General features: G+C 42.0%; 1 protein-coding gene across 1 annotated transcript in view; it reads right to left on the bottom strand.

Annotated features, from left to right (window-relative positions):
* The window catches only part of ALPK3 (alpha kinase 3), a 99,744-nt gene extending 79,247 nt beyond the window's left edge, over positions 1-20,497 (bottom strand). The window contains exons 1-5 of the mRNA XM_075857653.1: positions 20,273-20,497; positions 16,809-16,850; positions 15,409-15,530; positions 3,214-3,331; positions 1,704-3,135 (exon numbers count right to left, since the gene is read on the bottom strand). Coding sequence (XP_075713768.1) covers positions 1,704-3,135; positions 3,214-3,331; positions 15,409-15,530; positions 16,809-16,850; positions 20,273-20,445 — 1,887 coding nt within the window. The 5' untranslated portion in view covers positions 20,446-20,497. The remainder of the gene's footprint in view (positions 1-1,703; positions 3,136-3,213; positions 3,332-15,408; positions 15,531-16,808; positions 16,851-20,272) is intronic.
* Between the last annotated feature and the right edge of the window lie 1,864 nt (positions 20,498-22,361).

Raw genomic sequence — 22,361 nt, 5'->3', positions numbered from 1 at the left:
AACCTTCACAGACCAACCATGAACAACAATTCATTTAGAAAATATCCATATGAAATCACTAATGCATGTCAGAAGCATAAATCACGGATATACAATATGAAGAAAAAAAAACAGGTTGGTTTTTAAGCAAATGTGCTGTAGCTAAATGCAATATTTAACAATTATATTCACAAAGAAAAAATGTCACTCTCAATTCAAATATCTCCCGTTCAGTAAACATCTAACATTCTCAGTACAACAGTTACAAGACATGAATAACACTGCAGTGGTAAATGAATTACAATTGAAAATTTAAAAGTCCTTTGGTTAAATGAATACAAAACTTTAGCATGAGACACAGAATGCTTCATTTCAGATCAATTTGAGGTCAAATCTGTAACAAACAATAGGAGCCTGCAGATATTTCCATCCAAGAAGCTTTACAATGTCTTAGCTGATTCCATGAAATATGGCAATGATCTAATGAAACTAATTTAGAATAAATAATCAAAAACGTTTTTAAATGTAACACTGGTTTCCTGCAGTAACACTACATTCTCTGCCTTGCCTAAAATGGTTAAACACAATTGTGACTAGATTGCAACTTCGCAAAAGATTTTGATTAAAAGGTTCCCACTATTTGGTGTCCACAGCATCTATGCAGGCCTATGCATCTCCATGGTAACAGACTACAAACAAATCCTGTGTCGTTTGATTCTGCAGTCATACCTTCTTCCATCTGTCCCCTACCGTTTGCTTACCAACTGAATATATGTATGTAGAAAAAAGTAGGGGACAGATGGAAGAGACTATAACTGCAGACTTAAACTGCACAGAGTTTGTATGTAGTCTTTTACAATGGAGACATATAGGTCTTCATGGAGCTGCAGACGCAATACGATGGGAAATTGTTTATTAAGACCTATTGCAAAGTTGCTTGTTTTATTTTAAATATATCGGGACAATAAAAAATAGTTTGCAAAGGTGTGCACAGCCTTTGATGTCCCTATAAATGTCATGCAGCAAGTCACAGCAAAGGGAAAGTCTACATTTAAAGTGCACCTCTACTTTTTCCTGATTCCTTTGTATTCAAACTGTTAAAAATTATTACTAAAAATACCAGTTATTAAAATGCATTATTGTTCTAATTATTTATTTTTATTGTTTCATTTAATTTAGTCATTGGTCATCAATATTGCTGTGGTTAAAATAAAATCCCTATTACCAATAGGCAATTTACTGTACTAAAGAGTTGTGCAGTCAGTTTTCCTCCCATTCTCTGATTTTTAGAGTTGCAGTTTTTCTATTTTAGCCTTTGGGTAAGCCATAAAGCTCAGTAATATCATTATCTGCCCATTAGACCGTGATTCCTACTTCATACATCTACCTATGAATCCTATGAATTGATGTGAAACTGCTTTTAACAAATTAAAAATTTCTAATAGTGGCTTGAGAAGAGTTTTCATTTAAATCCATGTCAATAAACCATGTGAGTTGGACACTTCAGGACATTACATGACACTTGAGACGTGATTTTATACGAAAGAACATGGGCAGTGGAATTATAGTGTTTGGAGCAGACAGTAAAGATGTCATGATGGGATGGCTATAGGACTGAATCCAGACATATGAGTGTCTCATCTATAATTAGGTTTTGTCTGTGATCTTAGTCAAGATGGAAACTTTTTTATCTATGAGGCAAGTAAACAAGAAAATAAACTTACTTCAATGGGGTCTTCTGAGGATATTCTGTTCTTCTCCAAGCCTTGACGTTCATGTCCTTCTCCTGGACTTGCACTTTCATCTTCACTAGCCTTTTGTGATTTGATCTTCGAAGATAAATGAGAAGAGGCAACCAGCCCTTCTGATTCTTCTTTCTTTAGATTTCGCTCAACAACATCACCTATTGTGCCAGTCGCAAGTGCAGAAGAACTTGTTGAAATATCTACAACTTGTTTTGGTGGTTCACACTTTGGTTTAGGATCCGTTGCAAAGTTTGAAACTGGTTTAGTTGAAGGTAAATCATTTTTTGTGCTTGTTGTTGGTGGAGGTTTACGCCCAACAGATAATTCTCTTTGCTCTTTTGAACGCCTTGGGGCTACTTTTGGGACTTTTAGTTGCCCTTGAGTTGATGGATTTGCAAGACTCACAACTGGGGCTGGAACTTCAGTTTTTATCTTCTTGACTTGGTTAAGAGCTGATGTAACTTCTGGTTGTGATAGTGAGTCATCAAAATACATATCCTTTAAGGAAAAATGGACATCATCCTTACTTTGTAGATGATCTGATTTTGGAATGGAAGAATCATCTCCCTTCTTACTGGGTACAATGCTGTCTTTTGTTTTTTTTAGATCTTTTGTTAAAATAGTTTTTGCTGATTTATTAGTTTGGACAGAAGGTGCAAATCTTTTATTTACTGAAATTGGTGCTGTCTGTACCTCCATCTTTTCTTCCACTGGTGTCTTGGTGACATCTTTACTAAATCTAGATCTTCTAGGAGCAGGACTGATGCCTTCTGTTTTTTTGGCAGTTCCCTGTTTTGTCTCCTCTTTTGTTAAGTCTGTTGTACTTAAAGGAGGTTCTTCCTCTTTTTTCTTCTTCTTTGCATAAGACTCCTTTGGTGTGGACTTTTTTGTTATGACTTCCATTGTTTCATAGACATATGCAAGGAATTCTTTACCATTTTCTTCTATATTTTCAGGTACACTGTAACCATTGGTGGTTACCTCTTCTTTCTGTTGTGTATTCATCACATGGAAGCCATTGACCACCTTATGTGGTTGCTCCTTTGTGTTTGTCACTTGACCTTGAAGCCTAGAGTTTGGATCTGGAACATGAACCTTTATGGATTCTTCTTTATCTATTGATTCTCTTGTTGCATCTTTATTTTCTGATGAGAACCTCCTCTTTCTTTGAATCCTTTCAGGACTCAATGCCCTAAGTCTTTCACTTTCATCCAAATTTTCCTTAACTTTTCTCCTACTCTGCTCAATTTCACGCATTTTGGCTTCTGCTTTTCTTTTCAGCTTTGCAAAAAACCTTTGGTGAATTTTGTATTCGGTCATGGTTCCAACCTCTAATACTCCAGAACAGGACACAATACCTTTGTTATTTCTGGCTGATGCTTGATAAATTGCAGCATCTTCTTCACTACACCTGTAAAAAGTTGTGAATTGAGTTATATATTCCATAAATATATAGTAATTGGTGTTTTATACTTGATTTAGAACGCACTTATAAATTTGTAAAGTGTGCCGCTTTCCATTACGTAAAATTTCATATTTTGGCAAACCACAATATCGATCCATTTCTTCATCATCTCTGTACCATGTAACCTCAGGTTCTGGGTATCCTGCAAATAAAATAATAACATAATCAATGAATAGCGTACTATCATGAGATAAATAACTTTGAAATTAAAATGTTTTATTTAATGCAAGAAATACTGGTGAGAAACTAGCACATTTTCTATTCCAATGTTCATAAGCAAATATTTGATTTTCAAAGATTGAATGACAAAATGTAACTCTATAAATTATCACTTTACTTAGCATGCAAATCCTTTTGAGCCGACTACGGACTTGCTTCCATCAAAACGACTGAACCCTTGCACAACGGAGACAAACGGAAACCATTTGCAATGCATCCATCACCATTGAAATCAATGATGATGCAAACGGAAACCTATTGTAATGACAGGGTAAGGAGACAGACAGGTGAGCCCTAATCTACCCACCACTCAGTCCCTGCCTACTTGAACTACCCGTCCTAGGCGACGGCGTACAACTGGGCGACAGTCCCTATGCTCAATATATGCACGAGAGACAAACAGACAAGGGTACACAGAAGCTAAGGGAAATGGGGCAGTTGCCCACAGCAACACCGTGAGCAACAAGAGTAGTGAACGAGCCGAGTCAAACCAGGAGTGTAGGAGGTACCAAATGCAGAGCAGGAGCGTAGTCAGTAAAGCTAGGGTCAAAATGAAGCTGAGGTCAATAGTAACAGATGGAACAGCAGAGCCAGGAAACAAGAGAGAATCACAGGCAAAGACAAGAAGCAAATGAAGGTATACATAGACCGAGGGCGGGAGCTAGAACTGTCTGGCCAGGCTGTGATAGGTTCTCCCACTCCTCAGCCTACCAGCCTGAGTGGTAGCAGATCGAGTCACTCTATCAGACCTAGGAACAGATGCAGACTGATTAACCACGAGCGTCGACACAGAAGCTGTGTCTGGCAGATCCTTTACAGTACCCCCCCTTTTATGAGGGCCACTGGACCCTTCCTAGGTGGACCTGGCTTATTGGGGAACCAAAGATGGAACCTCCTGAGCAATACCCCAGCGTGAACATCCCGGGCGGGTACCCAAGTCCTCTCCTGAGGCCCATATCCTCTCCAATGGACCAGGTACTGGAGGGAACCTTGGACAACCCTGCTGTCCACAATCTTTGCCACTTCGAACAGGGACCGGAGGTTTCCTCGAGGTAACCAAGGATGGGGAGCAGCGTTTCAGGAGGGAGGCATGAAACACGTCCTGTATTTGAAAATACGGGGGTAACTCCAGCCGGAAGGAGACAGGGTTAAGGACCTCAATGACCTTGTATGGCCCTATAAATCAAGGAGCAAATTTTTTGGACGGAACCTTAAGGCGCAAATTTTTTGAAGACAGCCACACCAGATCCCCGACCACAAACAAGGGGTTAGCAGAACGTCTTCTATCTGCCTGAGTCTTTTGTATGCTCTGGGACGCCTCTAGGTTCTTCTGAACCTGGGCCCAGACTGTGCACAGTTCCCGATGAACGACATCTACCTCGGGATTGTTGGAACTACCAGGTGAAACGGAGGAGAACCGTGGATTAAACCCAAAATTACAGAAAAAGGGGGAGAGCCATGATGAGTTACTGACCCGGTTATTAAGGGAAAATTAGGCGAGGGGAATGAAGGAGACCCAATCTATTGTTCTAGAGACTGATTAGTCCTCTCAGTTTGGCCATTAGTTTCAGGATGGAAGGCCGAGGAGAAGGACAGATCAATCTCCAACTTCTTACAGAAAGCTCTCCAAAACAATGAAACAAATTGTACCCCTCTGTCAGAAACAATATTGACAGGGACCCCATGGAGACGCAGGATGTGTTTGACAAACAAGGTAGCTAACGTCTTAGCATTGGGTAGTTTTTTGAGGGGCACAAAGTGGCACATCTTACTAAAGCGGTCTACTACAACCCACACCACCGACCTGCCTTGAGATGGAGGCAGATCAGTGATAAAATCCATGGAGATATGGGTCCAAGGTCTCTGGGGAATGGGCAAAGAACATAGTAAGCCCACTGGCCGGGACCTGGGAGTCTTGGACCTAGCACAAATTTCACATGCGGCGACGTAGGCCTTAACGTCTTTAGGCAACCCAGGCCACCAATAGTTTCTAGCAATGAGGTGCTTGGTACCCAGGATGCCTGGATGGCCAGATAGTGCAGATTCATAATTTTCCATGAGTACCCTTAGCCGGAATTGCAGGGGAACAAACAGCTTGTTCTCAGGAAGGTTCCCGGGAGCTGAACCTTGATCAGCCGCAATTTCGGAGACTAAGTCAAAATCAACAGAGGATATTATTATACCTGGGGGCAAAACACAAGCAGGATCTTCCTCCGAACGAGGGCTGGCCATGAAGCTACGCGACAGTGCATCAGCTTCAATATTTTTAGACCCAGCCCTATAGGTGACCACAAAGTTGAATCTAGTAAAAAACAACACCCATCGAGCTTGTCTCGGGTTTAGCCTCTGGGCAGATTCCAGGAAGACCAGATTCTTGTGGTCGGTAAGGACCGTTACCTGGTGACTAGCCCCCTCCAAGAAGTGGCGCCACTCTTCAAATGCCCATTTAATGGCTAAGAGTTCGCGGTTGCCCACGTCATAGTTACTCTCAGTGGGCGAGAACTTCCTGGAGAAGTAGGCACAGGGACGGAGATGGGTGAGGAACCTGGTACCCTGGGACAAGACAGCACCCACTCCCACCTCGGAGGCGTCAACCTCCACGATGAATGGCTCCATTTGGTTAGGCTGAATCAGCACTGGGGCAGAGATAAAGCACTTCTTAAGGATTTCAAAAGCCTGGACCGCCTCCGGAGGCCAGTGGAGGAGATCAGCACCCTTGCGAGTAAGATCCGTAAGAGGCTTAGCGATGACCGAGAAGTTAGAAAATAAATCTCCTGTAATAATTAGCAAACCCCAGGAAGCACTGTAACGCCTTCAGGGAGGCAGGTTGGACCCATTCAGCCACAGCCTGAACCTTGGCAGGGTCCATGCGGAATTCATTAGGAGTGAGGATTTGACCCAAAAATGGTATCTCCTGCACCCCAAACACACATTTTTCGGATTTAGCAAAGAGTTTGTTTTCCCGAAGGGCCAGGAGCACCTTCCTGACATGCTCAATGTGGGAGGACCAGTCCTTGGAAAACACAAGTATGTCATCAAGGTACACTACAAGAAATACCCCCAGGTAGTCTCTTAAAATCTCATTTATGAAATTCTGGAAGACCGCGGGAGCATTACACAACCCAAAGGGCATGACGAGGTATTCGAAATGACCTTCTGCCGTGTTAAACGCAGTCTTCCACTCATCCCCTTCTCTGACTCGGATAAGGTTATAAGCCCCCCGAAGATCAAACTTAGAGAACCATTGGGCCCCCTGAACCTGATTGAAGAGATCAGGAATCAAAGGAAGGGGATACTGGTTCCTTACAGTGACCTTATTCAAGTTTCGGTAATCGATGCACGGCCTAAGACCACCAACCTTCTTCCCTACGAAGAAGAAGCCAGCACCTACCGGAGAAGTAGAGGGGCGAATGTAACCCTTGGCCAGGCTTTCCTGGATATATTCTCTCATGGCCTCACGTTCGGGACAAGAGAGATTAAATATCTTACCCTTAGGGAGCTTAGCTCCAGGTACCAAATCGATTGCGCAATCGTATTCTCTATGAGGAGGTAACACTTCGGATGCCTTTTTAGAAAAAACATCCGCGAAGTCCTGAATAAACTCAGGTAGAGGGTTCACCTCCTCAGGGAGAGAAATAAAATTAACAGAAAAAGAGGACGTCATGCATTCATTACCCCATTTAGTAAGATCCCCAGTACTCCAGTTAAATGTGGGATTATGCATCTGCAACCAGGGAAGGCCTAAAACCAAATCGGACGATAATCCCTGCATCACCAGTACAGAACACTGCTCCAAATGAATGGAGCCAACAATGAGTTCAAAAACAGGGGTATGCTGCGTAAAATAACCATTAGCAAGTGGAGTGGAGTCGATACCCACTACCGGGACAGGTTTAGGCAAATCAATCAATGGCATAGCTAGAGACATAGCAAATTCCATAGACATAATATTAGCAGAAGACCCTGAATCCACGAAGGCACTGCCGGTGGTAGACCTACCCTCAAAAAAGACCTGAAAGGGAAGCAAGATCTTATTAGGTTTCATATTTACGGGAAATACCTGTGCGCCCAAGCGACCTCCCTGATGGTCACTTAGGCGCGGAAGTTTTCCGGCTGCTTATTCTTATGCCTAGGACAGTTATTCACTTGATGCTTGTCATCCCCACAGTAGAAGCAGAGACCATTCTTCCTGCGGAGCTCTCTCCGTTGTTGGGGAGACACGGAGGCCCCGAGTTGCATTGGTTCATCCGAGTTTTCCGTGGAAGAACGAAGCAACGGAACCTCGGGAGCCATCGTGGGGGAGCCAGAGGAGAAGGCACAAAAACATTCAAGTCGTCGTTCCCTGAGATGTCGGTCAAGCCGTACCGCTAAAGCCATAACCTGATCTAGAGAGTCAGAAGAGGGATAGCTAACTAACAAGTCTTTCAGGGCGTTCGACAGACCCAATCTAAACTGGCACCTCAAGGCAGGGTCATTCCAGCGAGAAGCTACGCACCACTTCCTAAAGTCAGAACAGTACTCTTCAACGGGTCTCTTACCCTGACGTAAGGTCACCAACTGACTCTCGGCAAAGGCAGTCTTGTCAGTCTCGTCATAGATGAGCCCGAGAGCGGAAAAAAAAGGTCAACAGAGGAAAGTTCAGGGGCGTCAGGAGCCAAGGAGAAGGCCAATTCTTGGGGGCCGTCCTGGAGCTGGGAGACAATTATTCCCACTCGCTGGCTCTCAGAACCTGAGGAGTGGGGCCTTAGACGGAAATAGAGTCTACAACTCTCTCGAAAGGAGAAAAAAGTCTTCCAGTCCCCTGAGAATCGGTCAGGCAACTTGAGATGAGGTTCAAGGGGTGAGGTGGAGGGCACTAGCTGGTTAGCATCACGCTGGTCGCACCTCTGAGCCAGGGCTTGGACCTGTAGGGAGAGACCCTGCATTTGCTGAGCCAAGGTCTCAAGGGGGTCCTTAGTAGTAGGAACCAGGGTAGAAAAGGTATATGGGCCTGTGATTATGTAATGACGGGGTAAGGAGACAGACACGTGAGCCCTAATCTACCCACCACTCAGTCCCTGCCTACTTGCACGACCCGTCCTAGGCGACGGCGCACAACTGGGCGACGGTCCCTACGCTCAATATGTGCACAAGAGATAAACAGACAAGGGTACACAGAAGCTAAGGGAAATGGGGCAGTTGCCCACGGCAACACCGTGAGCAACAAGAGTAGTGAACGAGCCGAGTCAAGCCACGAGTGTACGAGGTACCAAACGCAGAGCAGGAGCGTAGTCAGTAAAGCCCGGGTCAAAATGAAGCTGAGGTAAATAGTAATAGCTGGAACAGCAGAGCCAGGAAACAAGAGAGAATCACAGGCAAAGACAAGAAGCAAATGAAGGTATACATAGACCGAGGGCGGGAGATAGAACTGTCTGGCCAGGCTGTGATAGGTTCTCCCACTCCTCAGCCTACCAGCTTGAGTGGTAGCAGATCGAGTCACTCTATCAGACCTAGGAGCAGATGCAGACTGATTAACCACGGGCGTCGACACAGAAGCTGTGTCTGGCAGATCCTTTACACCTATGGCTCCGTTCTGACGGAAAGCTCAGAGGGTACGCCGGAACGGAGTCCTGATGAAGATGTGAACACAGCCTGAATGTGATCTATTAAAATATGTTAAGGAATTTTGCAGTGATATTATTCTTTCTCAGCTAGAGCTTTTGGACTAAACCTGTTCAAAAACAAAATCAAAGATGCTCAAAAAACACTTTGGAGTTTATATGTCATCAACATAATTTTTTTTAGTAACTTTGTAAATACATTACTTAACTTATCTTGTACCAATCCTGAGTTACAGACATTTCTGCAACTGCCCAATTTATCGGCATAAGGGTGCAGAAAACCATGCACATACAGCAGAAATAACTCCATACAGATACACATATGTATAGGACTAATTTTCATTTATATTTTCTGTTTTCCTTTAAAAAGTCAAATCAGGTTTATTGTTTTTTTAATTCTAATTTTACCAAACTTTATCCCTTGTACAGCCTTAGGCTGTCACTATAAAACCAGAAGCTTCAGCATTTGCGATTATCAACCATCTCCCTTTGTTTTAGTCACATAGGTGGCACAATGTACCGTCCATGGTTGCTGACCACGAACTCCTTCCATCCGGTCGACACCCATCTTTCCAGAGATGTCTGCACATGCGGCCGTCCTGTTCCACAATGACCACCAGGGTGCGCTCGCGAGCTCAGTCAGCCTTGGAGCGCACACTGGTGTGAGATTAAACTGATTGCTTCCAGAGCACCCTGGACTATAAGAAGTGTTCTGCCCCTTCCTATCTTGCCTGAGCCTTGTTGTCGTTATCCTTGTATGTCTATGCAAATGGTCTCCTAAGTGTTTTCCAGTTCCCAGTGTTCTCCGTTCCTGCTACCTGTAACCTGTATCCAGTGCTATCCTGGTCAAGTGCCGTGTTGAGCTGAAGTCGTGTTGTGCTGTGTTCCATGCCTGTCCTGCTGCCTAGTCGCAGCCGAGCCTGTCTTGCTACTGTCTGAGCTACCACAGGTACACTATACGAACTATAGACTGTGAGCTGTTTCCTGTTGGCCAGCTGTCATACCATCAAGGTGGTACAGCCCAGTGGGTCCATGTACCCCTCGTCACACACAATCAGTATTGATCACAGCATGAAAGAAATCTATTCTGTTTTTTTACAATCCTCTCCTTTGCAATGGGACGGCCTTACATCCTGTGCTATTACTAGTTATAAAGTAAATATATCAGAAATAGTAACACATTAGTCCTTAGTGAGGATATAACCTGTGTGCATTTAAATAGCACAGCTTATGACGCAGTTGAAAATTGCTGTTGGCTTACCAGTTAAGGGAAACATTGCTGTGAGATAAAGAGGTTGCTATTTGCATGAAAACTAAAGAGAGAATTTTAGTGATGGGTATAACACTCTCTAACATTGAACATAGTAACTGATAATATAAAAAGCTATGACCCAAATAGGTGTGTTTCTCAGTACAGGCAGCAGGTGCCAAGCTGCTCCCGTGGATAGTTTATCTTTGGACGTCAGTGTTTGAAATCTGATCTACCACCACACCAACTTTAAAATCCCTTCTTTACCCCTTCGATCCAGCAGCGCAATGATTGCCTCACTGCATTCCCCAAAGATTAATTTCATTGTCTCAATCCATATAATCTTTGCTAAGCAGTTATTATCTTACATGGAAGTGTCGGAATTATTTGTATATGTTTAAAAACAAGCTTTAGTCATGTACCAGTGTTTTCCGGATGGTGAATGAGCTGATGGTAATATCCTAAAGTTTTTGCTGCTTATGTAAGCAATTTTAAACTACTTAATTAAAGTGATGTGTAAAAGTATTTTTCCACTTCCCGATGTCTGTTTCTATATTTTTGTCACAGTCATAACACCAATGAATGGTTTATCATTTTTAAACAGAATGTAATATTTGACAATTGGAATCTTACTAAACACATAACAAATTACTGCATTTATATTGGACATTATCCAGGACCCTCCACATCCCCATCTAAGAAAGTAAATGCTCTCTTACACTTAGAACTGGTTGCCCATCACTCCTAAAAGTTGCTACCAGTCTCTCATATTACTGTTGATGAATTTTAATCCACTACAGAACCACTTTCAGACACACTGAATGGTTTGAGGTCCTGTCACAACATCTCTGTTGGGTTCAAGTCAGGACTTTGTCTAGGCCAATCCAACACTTAATTGTGTTTCCCCTCAGATGTAGAGTTGAATTTATGTTTTGGAACATTATTTTGATGCATAATAAAAATAAACTTCAACATCGTTTTATGAGCAGACGCCTGGAGATTTTCCTCAGCCATTGTCTGGTACAGTGCAGGGTTCATTCAATAATAGCAAGTAATCCAGATCCTGAGGCAGCAAAGCCTCTCCACACTATCACACTTCCATAATCGTTTGGTCATTGATATGATGTTCTGACTATGAAAAGATGCATTTGAATTATGTCAAACACAATGGGACTTGTGTTGTCCAAGGAGTTCTGCTATTGACACATCTGACCATAGAGCATTATGCAAGTACAAAAAAGTTGCCCATACACGAGAGATTTTAGACAGGCAAAACTGACGATTTAGACCATTTTCTGCTGACTGTTGGCTCTTTGTGTAACACTGATGAGCATGAAAGATGGTGACTAAAGGCAGATATCTGTGAAAAAGTCCATCTGCTGTAGCCAATGTTGGATTTTTTTGATCGTTGTCAAGTGCAGTACTTGAAAAGTCGTTAATGCCAAATGTCAGATCTGCATCCCATCAATAAAAGTCAATTTTAACTTATTATGTTGTCATCCAAAACGACAACCTTCACAGACCAACTGTGAATGAAAAATCATTTAGAAAACGGCCGTTTGAAATCTCTGGTTGGTCTGTGAAGGTTGACGTTTTGGACAACGTCATAAGTTAAAATAACAAGTCGCTGTTCGATCTTTGCCCTTGATCTGTGGCCTGGGCTTCTATTAACTTCTATCCGCACCACGATGTACTATTCCATACGAAGCGGGTGTCAGCTATGTGTTACAGCTGACACCCGGGACTAATGGCCAGGAACAGCGATTGCGCTGTTCCTGGCCGTTTTACCCCTAAATGCTGTGATAAATCACGATCGCAGCATCTAAACATTAAAAAGAGGGGGTGCCACCCTCTGACAGATCATCGCCCCCCACGCAACACGATCCGGGGGTGTCGATGCTTGTCATGGCAGCCGAGGGGCCTAATGAAGGCCCCCAGGGCTGCCATTCTTCATCTTCTGTTAAGCCCTGCATCTGGAAGGGCTTAACAGGAGCATGTAAAAATGACAATATACTGCAATACACTAGTATTGCCGTGTATTGTACCAGTGATCCCATGATCGCTGGTTCAAGTTCCCTTAGGGGGACTAATAAAAAGTGTAAAAAATAGTTGAATAAAGTTTTTAGTAGTGTAAAAATATATATATTTTAAACGTTCAAAAAAAAAACTTTTCCCATTTTTCCTCTAAAGTAATGAAGAAAAATAACAAAAATACACAAAATTGGTATCGCCGCTTCCATAAAAGTTCAAACTATTACAATATAGAATTATTTATGCCTCGTGGAGAACGGCGTAAAAAAACGCCAGAATCGCTGTTTTTTGGTCACTTCATAGCCCACAAAAAATTAAATAAAAAGGGATCATAAAGTCCAATGCAGCCCAAAATGGCACCAATAGAAACTACAGCTCGCCCTGCAAAACAGAAGCCCTCATACTGCTCAATCGCGGGAAAAATAAAAAAGTTATGGCTCTCAGAATGTGGTGACAAAACACAAATTTTATCAGTTTCTTCCTTGTAAAAGTAGTAAAACATAAAAAAACTATATAAATTCGGTATCACCATAATCATATTGACTGATAGAATAAAGTAAACATGCCATTTTACCGTATGGTGACAGCCGTAAAAACGAAAAACACCTCAAAAGAATGACGAATCGCAGTTTTTTTTCCAATTCCACCACACAACATTTTTTTTCCAGGTTCCTAGTACATTATATAGTATATTATATGGTGCCACAAAAACTTAAACTCAACCCGCAAAAAACAAGCCCTCATATGGCTTTATCGACTGAAAACTAAAATAATTATGGCTTTTGGAAGGTAGGGAGGAAAAAATTAAAATGAAAATCCAGAAAGTGGCTGTGATGTGAAGGAGCTAATGGGAAGCAGATCTGTCGTTTTCCACAAATGACTTTCCAAGGATTGAAAAAATGTAAAAACAGATATCTGTCTTCAGTCGAAACCTTTTCCTAACACGGCCAGCAGTCGGCACAAAATGGTCTAAATTGACTGTTTTGTCCGTACAGAATCTCTAGTGTTTGCCCAGCTTCCAAGGTGTAGTCTAGTATAACAAAAACATGGCTGCTTTCTTCCAAAAAACAGACATCTGTCCACAGGTTGTGTGTGTGGTACTGCAGCTCAGATAGATACGTTCATTCCGGTCAAACTTTGGTGCAACCTTGCGACAATCTAATAAAGCAACTAATCACGATTCTGTAATGCTCAGGAAAAGTATCCAATTTCTTAATTCATCCATTTCAGACATATAAAGTTTCAAAAATAAAATGCCCCAATCACTTTAATGGGGCTGAGCTGCAATACTAAACACAACCTATGGACATGTCTGGTGCTATTTTTCGAAGAAAACAGCCATATTCTTTAATCCTTAAAAATTCCTTTAAGTTAAAGGGGCAGTTATTTTTTCCCATGAATGGAATATCTTTGCTCCCTAAATAATTGCAGAATTATTAAAAAAAACAATCTGTTTTTGTGTTTACTGTGTTTCCTTTGTATAATAGTACACTTGTTTAAGTATCAGAAACCATTTACTGTGATAATTAGGCAACATAGGGACAGACCTAGAAGTAATTATCTAAATTTAAATAAAGCAGAACAGCAGATATTATATGATGGTTCAACATTTTCTGGTTGGTTAGATTGTTGAGGAAAGAGAAATGAAAGGGATGTAAGGGCAGTGGCAGATCCGTGGAGGCGGACACAGCAGACATCAGATGACCTGAGCTATTTGATTTTTATAAGTGTTCGATAGTCCTATTCGATTGTTCTATTCCATTCTCTTTTCTTATAACACATACTTTCATGTCTCGGGTCAATGTATATGTATGTGGTGGTTTTCAATACTAATCCCAGTTGTATTTTTAGGACATTCTTATTTTTACAACTGATCATAGCTAATTGGAAAACATGCAAAAAGTTCAATGTTTTTTTCAAAACCCTTTTTCTACTTTCTTTATTTTAAATGCAATTAAAAAATGGTGTATCAAAAAAATTTGCAAATGTGTCACGTTTTCTACTTCTGAAACTAAACAGAAAGGTAGGAGAGGGTTAAGCCTGGGAGATGTTTCTATTCAGCTGCTCTATCCTCCTAATCAATCAGATCGGTTCTATATAAACCCTCCTGACTTTGGGCTCCTTGCCAGTTATTGTTTTTCTTCCAGGTTCCTTAGTTCAGTGAATGTGATTATTACCCGTTACCCTGCTTTGCATTCTCCCTTAGGGTATGTTCACACGCAGTAGCAAAATACGTCTGAAATTACGGAGATGTTTTCGCATGAAAACAGCTCCTGATTTTCAGATGTTTTTGTAACTACTCGCGTTTTTCGCTGTGTTTTTTACGGACGTTATAGGAGCTGTTTTTCAATGGCGTCAATGAAAAACGGCTCCAAAAACATGCACTTCTTTAACGTGGACGTATTTTTACGCTCCGTCTTTTGACAGCGACGCGTAAAATTACACCTCGTGGGAACAGAACATCGTAAAACCCATTGAAAGCAATGGGCAGATGTTTGTAGGCGTAATGGAGCCGTTTTTTCAGGCGTAATTCGCCCGAATTACACCTGAAAACAGTGCGTGTGAACATACCCTATTTGCTACTGTGTATGACGTGGACTGACCTGACATTTTTTTGCCTGCTGTGTAAATATCATGTGTATTTTCGGAATTGTGTTTGATTTCTCTTTTGCCTGTTGACTTTGTATTGCCTTACCGCTCTGTTGCTGAACTTGGCTAGACTGACTACCTGTCTGCTCCAGCTGCCAGCAGCTGCGTGGTGAAAGCAAGATATCTTTTCCACCAACAGAGTCCACTCAGGGTCTGCTATCTAGTTTGTTGATAGTGGGATTGCCATTATCATGGCGGTTTATCTCCTTTATGCAGGGCCATAGTTCCTTCAGGGGCATCGCAGGACTAGTTCGTCATGTCTTGCTGAATCGGACAGCTAGTGCCAAGTCTGGTAGTGGGTGCACTTTTGCTGGACTGGCTACCTTTTGTCAGCACCGTTACAAAAGGTGAGCACTTTTGTCATCTACTATTATACAAAATAATTAGCTTTATCAATAAATATTTTATTTTATTAAAATGAAAAACAACTCAAGTGTGAACTAACTATTACTCAGAGATTATTTTCCTTACCTGTTACCATGCAGATAAACTTAGCATCAGATCCCTCTGACACAGCCCTGGGTTTCAATGTTGTCTCAAAACATGGCTGTGTTTCTTCAGTCAATTGGGATATTATACTGCAAAATGTGGTCCTAGTAAAAAAAACAACCAGTATGTATAAAAAAAAAAGTGTAATAATGCTGCAGGAATAGCACACGCAGACAATAAAACTTTAAGGCCAGGGCTCCACGACAATTTATCTCTATTGAAACATTGAGATTATGCAATGGTTGCAGAAAACCGCAATTTTAGCATGACTGACATGCGTTGCAAAAGTCGCGCGTCCTTGCCTAAAATTAAAACAGTTAAAAACTTTTGAAAGCATACCCAAGAATGTGCATTAGTAATTTGGACAATGCTCTGATCTATCTTCGCTTTTGTCAGCTTAATAAAAACTGTTTTTCCTGGCCTGTTAGATATAAGGTGTACCCATATTCAGAAAATAACCTCTCTTCATCCAGAAAAAAAATCTCTTTCTTTTATCCTTCACAAATGTTGCCACCTTTGCCGAGCAAAGCCATATCCAGTGGCATAACACGGCAGTTAGAAAGCATTTCTATAAAATAATATTAGCTTACGCACTAATTAAAGCTTCACCAATAATTATAACAAAACTCCAGCAACTTCTAAAGACTCATGCATATGGTAATCCTGTATGGCAGTCCGCATAACCACTTCATGAGGCCACGGCTGAAAAACTTTTGTAATACAGTCTGCGATAGAGCATACAACCATTTATGTCACTTAGATTCCAACAGAATCCATAAGAAAAGAGTAAACAGAGTAGAATTGGAGACACATGTGGGTACATAGTATAGAATTCTATGGGTGACGTATTATGGATCTGTACCACAGATAATACGACCATGGGCATGAGCCATCAGTCTCTGTTTAGAACTCTGTTCACATTGCCATGAGAGGCTCCGGATCCTCCATGTCTCTGTTTTTTCTCCTGGAAATTTATGAATAAATTGAAAACTGAGGGTCACCATTCTCCTTAACATTAGGGGTGTGTCCCTACACGCTCTTACACTGTCAGCACAGATTTGAGAATGTGTGTGTAGGGACACCCCCTCCCCCATTGACAAGAGAGTTTATTCATACATTTCAGGGAGGAATAACAGAGGAACGGCACAATGTAGTGTTCTAAGGAGTAATTAAAACAAACTGTCAGGAGAGCTGACAGATTCTCATTAAATATGGAGGCATAACGCTAGTGTGAATATAGCCTTAAATTGTTTGTTGTTATCTCAAACTAGAGACATGGCCTCGAATATTCAGAGTTTATATATTTCACATACAACTGACAGATTTTGCAAGCTTTAACCTATGTATAATATACAATACAAAACATTATGCAAGAGTGTTACCTTGCAGGTGTGTAATGAGAGTACCGACTGACACTGGATCGACTGCAGCAAGCGAAAACCGGCAAATTTAGGAGACATTTAAGCAGAGAAATATTAGTGGATAAATAACAATGATATGAAGACAATTTAGTAAATTAGACATCTGCTGGTTCTCAAGCACAAATGACAGAATGTACATTTTAGTTATGACATCACGTGAAATGAACCTTTTATCAGTTTTAAATGTAGTTTTGGAGGAGAAAGAGCAAGTTATTACATCAGCTGCGAGGTTTGCACAATATGCCTTAATATTCTTCTGATCCATGTAAAAGGAGTAATAAGAGAATATCTGCTTATGCAGTTGCCAAAGAAATGTATTAGATTTATGAAAGTTGAACCTACACTTTAAATTGATAATCAAGCAAATGAATGACCTAGTTTAATTAGGCGCTGTGAGAGAGAGAGAGAGAGAGAGAGAGAGAGAGAGAGAGAGAGAGAGAGAGAGAAAACTGCAGCTGCATCCCCCTATTCCCTGTATGCTATTTACTGATGTTTGGTTACTATGGAAGTTTCTGAACATTTCCAAGGAGCCTGCAGACAGGGTGAGGGGAATAACAGACTACTGGAAGGTGAGGAAGATAAAAATTTTCCCTTGAAAGATATATTACAAAGGTTTATGTATTCAGATGTTCTACTGAAAAAAAAAAATAATACATAACCATAGGTACACTTTAAATCAACCAATCTTTGTAATTGACAGATTGACAGTTAGCTTTCACATAGCTATCTAACATTCCCAGAAGGTAGAATAACGTTCTCACTTCATCAGTATGATTTATATTAAAGAACACTGAGGTCTTGAGAGGAGAATTTGGAAGAGTTGAAGGGAGCTCCTAACCTAGGAAGAGGGACAAATAGCAATGAATATAAAGTATGGAGAGTTTCTGCAGAGACTGAATTTGCAATGTAACCTAGTCCTTTTACTTGGCTCTGTTGCAAGTTTGTTCTCTTCCTTTTTAGCTGCCAGAACTGACAGAACATTTGCTATTTCTAAATCTTTCACCTCAAGTAACCAAAGACACTGTTAACTTTACCAAGTGCTTGTGTTTAATAGCTTATGTATGTATGTATGTATGTATGTATGTATGTATGTATGTATGTATGTATGTATGTATTTATTTATTTGAATTTCACCATTTGCTATTGGTTTGCGTTGACTAAATGTTGTATTAGCTTGGATAGATCACACTGAATAAACGAAAACTAGTCAAGTTAGTAACATTGAGTTAACCATTAGAAGATTACAAGATCTGTATAACACATGCATACGTCTTTTTATCCCTATCTATCAGTGGATACGTAAGGCAAGTAAATATTTTACAGCAAGCACTTCACAAACTGGCAGGTCATCTCGGGTACAGAACTATACTCTATCCTCTAGACCAGGAGCAGTTGTTCCCATGTGACACTCCCTAGGATATGCCATCAATGTCCAATTGAAGTCTGACTGAGATGACCTCCACCAATCACTAGATCAAAATTGCAGCCGTGCTGGGAAAGTACCATGCCACTTTGTCTCATGTTGGCTCTGTTCTGGTCGGAGGCCACCTGGTTGGCCCATTATAGTCAATGGCGACCGGGCAGTCTCTGAAAACTGCAGGACAGCACCAGCAGGAGCTAATGTAGCTTTTCTAGAGATATGCCATCAAAGTCTTTAGTGATACAACCCCTTTACTATATAGTGTAAAATGTGTGGCATTTACTGTATGAGCAATACAGTGGGGAATGTCTCTAAGCGCCCTTTTACACGGTAAACGGCAATACAGCATTTTCTCTATTTAAACTGAGCAATGATCAGAATGTATGGGGGCGAATGATAGTTAACAGAATCATTCGTCCCTATATATTTGCAAGTTGACGGCAGCTCATCCCCTATATACAATGTGCTGACAAGCAACAATTTTTGGGGTCACACAGTAGATTCGATTACTCGTCAAATGAGCATTTGCTTGTTTGCCAGCCAATCGCTGCCCCGTTTAAACAGGGAAGTGATCGTGAATGAGCATTCGCACGAGCGCTTGTTCAATGGATCATTGGCCCATGTAAAAGGGCCTAAAGGCTGCACTTCTGTTTCGGTACTAAAAACTGTAGCTCTGCTGGGAAGGTTACATAGTTACATAGTTACATAGTTAGTACGACTGAAAAAAGACACATGTCCATCAAGTTCAACCAAGGGATGGTAAAAAGGAAGGAAAAATTTCTACACATAGGAGCTAATATTTTTTTGTTCTAGGAAATTATCTAACCCTTTAATAAAGCCATCTACTGTCCCTGCTGTGACCAGCTCCTGCGGTAGGCTATTCCATAGATTCACAGTTCTCACGGTAAAGAAGGCTTGTCGCCTCTGCAGCTTGAACCTTTTTTTCTCCAGACGGAGGGAGTGCCCCTTTGTTTTTTGAGGGGGTTTTACAAGGAACAGGATTTCACCATATTTTTTGTATGTGCCATTAATATATTTATATAAGTTAATCATGTCCCCCCTTAGTCGTCTTTTTTCAAGGCTAAATAGGTTTAATTCTTTCAATCTTTCCTCATAACTTAAATTCTCCATGCCCCTAATTAGCTTCGTTGCTCTTCTTTGTATTTTTTCCAACTCCAGGGCATCCTTTCTATGAACTGGAGCCCAGAACTGAACTGCATATTCTAGATGAGGCCTCACTAATGCTTTGTAAAGTGGCAATATTACATCCCTGTCCCGTGAGTCCATGCCTCTTTTAATACACGACAATATCCTGCTGGCCTTTGAAGCAGCTGATTGACACTGCATGCTGTTATTGAGTTTATGATTTACAAGTACACCCAGATCCTTCTCAACAAGTGAATCCGCCAGTGTAGCTCCCCCTAGGACATATGATGCATGCAGGTTTTTTGTTCGTACCCAGATGCATAACTTTACATTTATCTACATTAAACTTCATCTGCCAAGTGGACGCCCAAACACTTAGTTTGTTTAAATCTGCCTGCAATTCATGAACATCTTAGACTGAACTATATTACATAGCTTGGTGTCATCTGCAAAAATAGAAATAGTGCTATTAATCCCATCTTCTATATCATTAATAAATAAGTTGAATAATAGGGGTCCCAGCACTGAACCCTGGGGTACACTTATTACCGGGGACCATTCAGAGTAGGAATCATTGACCACAACTCTCTGGATACGGTCCTTGAGCCAATTCTCAATCCAATTACAAACTATATTTTCTAAACCTATAGTCCTTAATTTACCCATTAGGCGTCTAGGTTGCGTTATGTGTTAGCAATACTGTGTAACGCGTTTTGAAAAACATTGGTACCACAGCTTAAATTTCAGGGAATAAATATTATATTAGTATTGTACTGTTTGGTTTTTGTAATATAATTTTATTGTGTAACCGCTTTAATCTGCTACAATATCCACATAACGAGCCAAACATTTTACTCACCTGTTCTCTGGCCTCACATTGAGCAAATAGCTTCGGCTGTCTGCCCGAGGAGAATAGACTGAACCATTACTGTCTTCACTGTCACTTGTACTCCCATTACTACTTCCCTGGGAGTCATAGTACCTTCCATTCCCAGAGGGTGTACGGTTCATCGGTCTCCTTGTGCCCATCATGAATATTTCTCTGCCAATTAGATTAGCCACCTGCGACCTCCAAAAAAGTTGGTTTAAGACTTCCTCTGGAGACTGGAACCTGGAGAGAGAAATGCAAGTCTTACTGTAACATGTTTACAACTTTTATCTAAAGAATTCACCCATATGGTTTCGGTCACTTGTTGCAAAAGTGCATAGATGGGATGGTAAACAGACTCATGAGGTCAATTCGTGAAATTTGGCACTCTTCTTTTTAAAGTAATGATTATTGAATTAATTATTATAAAAAAAGATACACCTAACTTATCTAACACTGCAATATTTTACAATTAAACTCTTCCTTCATTTTTCCATTTAACTCATAAAGCTGACAGATTTCATTAAATGGGTAAAAGAATTTGACTTATTCTGGCTTCCCAATACTTCAGCTATATATAACCAACAGACATCTTGTAAAGGATCTGCCAGGTACTACGTCTGTGTATACTCCCGGGATTAATCAGTCGACACCTGAGGCCAGACCTCTTAGACTGACACCGGCTCCCACCAACCAGGGTGGCAGGCTCAGGAGTGGGAGAGCCTATCGCGGCCTGGTCAGTCGGAGTTAGCTCCGCCCCCTGTCCATTTATACCTGCCGTGTTCTCTTCCTCAGTGCTTGTTATTCTTCTTGGATTCCTGGCCCCACTGCTGCCTTGCTCCAGCCTGCTTCTGCCGTGCTTCTGCCTTGCTTCAGTTCCGCTTATCCTGCTTCGCTTTGCCCCTGGCTTGCTTCCTGCTCAGTGCTCTCGTTGGTATACTCCACTACATCCTGATCCTGACTGACTCATTCACCGCTCCGTTTCCTCGCGGCGTTCCGTGGGCTACTGCCCCTTCCCTTGCGTGTTCCCTGTTTGTACTCCCTTGCACTTAGACAGCGTAGGGACCGCCGCCAAGTTGTACCCCGTCGCCTAGGGCGGGTCGTTGCAAGTAGGCAGGGACAGGGCGGTGGGTAGATTAGGGCTCACTTGTTCCCTTCTCACCCTTCCTGCCATTACATAATAACAAGCCCATACCTAGTCTACCATTTCTCCTACGCTGACGCTATCATGGACCCCCTTGAGACCCTGACCCAGCAGATGCAGGGCCTCTCCCTACAGGTCCAGGCCCTGGCTCAGAGGGTCAACCAGGGTGACGCTGCCTTAGTAGTACCCCTCACCTCACCTCTAGAACCCGACCTCAAGTTACCTGACCGGTTCTCAGGGGACCGTAAGACTTTTCTCTCCTTCCGGGAGAGTTGCAGACTTTATTTCTGCCTAAAACCTCACTCCTCAGGTTCCGAGAACCAGCTGGTGGGTATCATTATATCCCGACTCCAGGAAGGGCCCCAAGAGTGGGCCTTCTCCTTGGCTCCTGACGCCCCTGAACTTTCCTCCGTTGATGGTTTTTTCTCTGCCCTCGGACTCATTTACGACGAGACTGACAGGACTGCCTTAGCCGAGAGTCAGCTGGTGACCTTACGTCAGGGTAGGAGACCTGTTGAGGAATACTGTTCTGATTTTAGAAAGTGGTGCGTAGCCTCTCGGTGGAAGGACCCGGCCCTAAGGTGCCAGTTTAGGTTAGGATTATCTGACGCCCTGAAGGATCTGCTGGTTAGCTACCCCTCTTCTGACTCCCTAGACCAGGTTATGGCCCTAGCAGTACGACTTGACCGACGTCTCAGGGAACGTCAGCTTGAACGTTTCAATGTGTTCCCCTCTGACTTCCCTGCGATTCCCCCCGAGGTCCCGTCTCCTCGCTCTTCCACGGAGGACTCGGAGGTACCTATGCAACTCGGGGCCTCCATGTCCCCTCGACAACGTAGAGAGTTTCGCAGGAAGAATGGTCTCTGCTTCTATTGTGGGGACGACAAGCATCTACTGAACACCTGTCCCAGGCGCAAGAATAAACAGCCGGAAAAC

This window comes from Rhinoderma darwinii, chromosome 3, assembly GCF_050947455.1.
Source record: "Rhinoderma darwinii isolate aRhiDar2 chromosome 3, aRhiDar2.hap1, whole genome shotgun sequence".
NCBI classification, from domain to species: domain Eukaryota; kingdom Metazoa; phylum Chordata; class Amphibia; order Anura; family Rhinodermatidae; genus Rhinoderma; species Rhinoderma darwinii.
The sequence above is the reverse complement of the archived record's forward strand: the minus strand, read 5'-3'. Positions and strand labels throughout refer to the sequence as shown.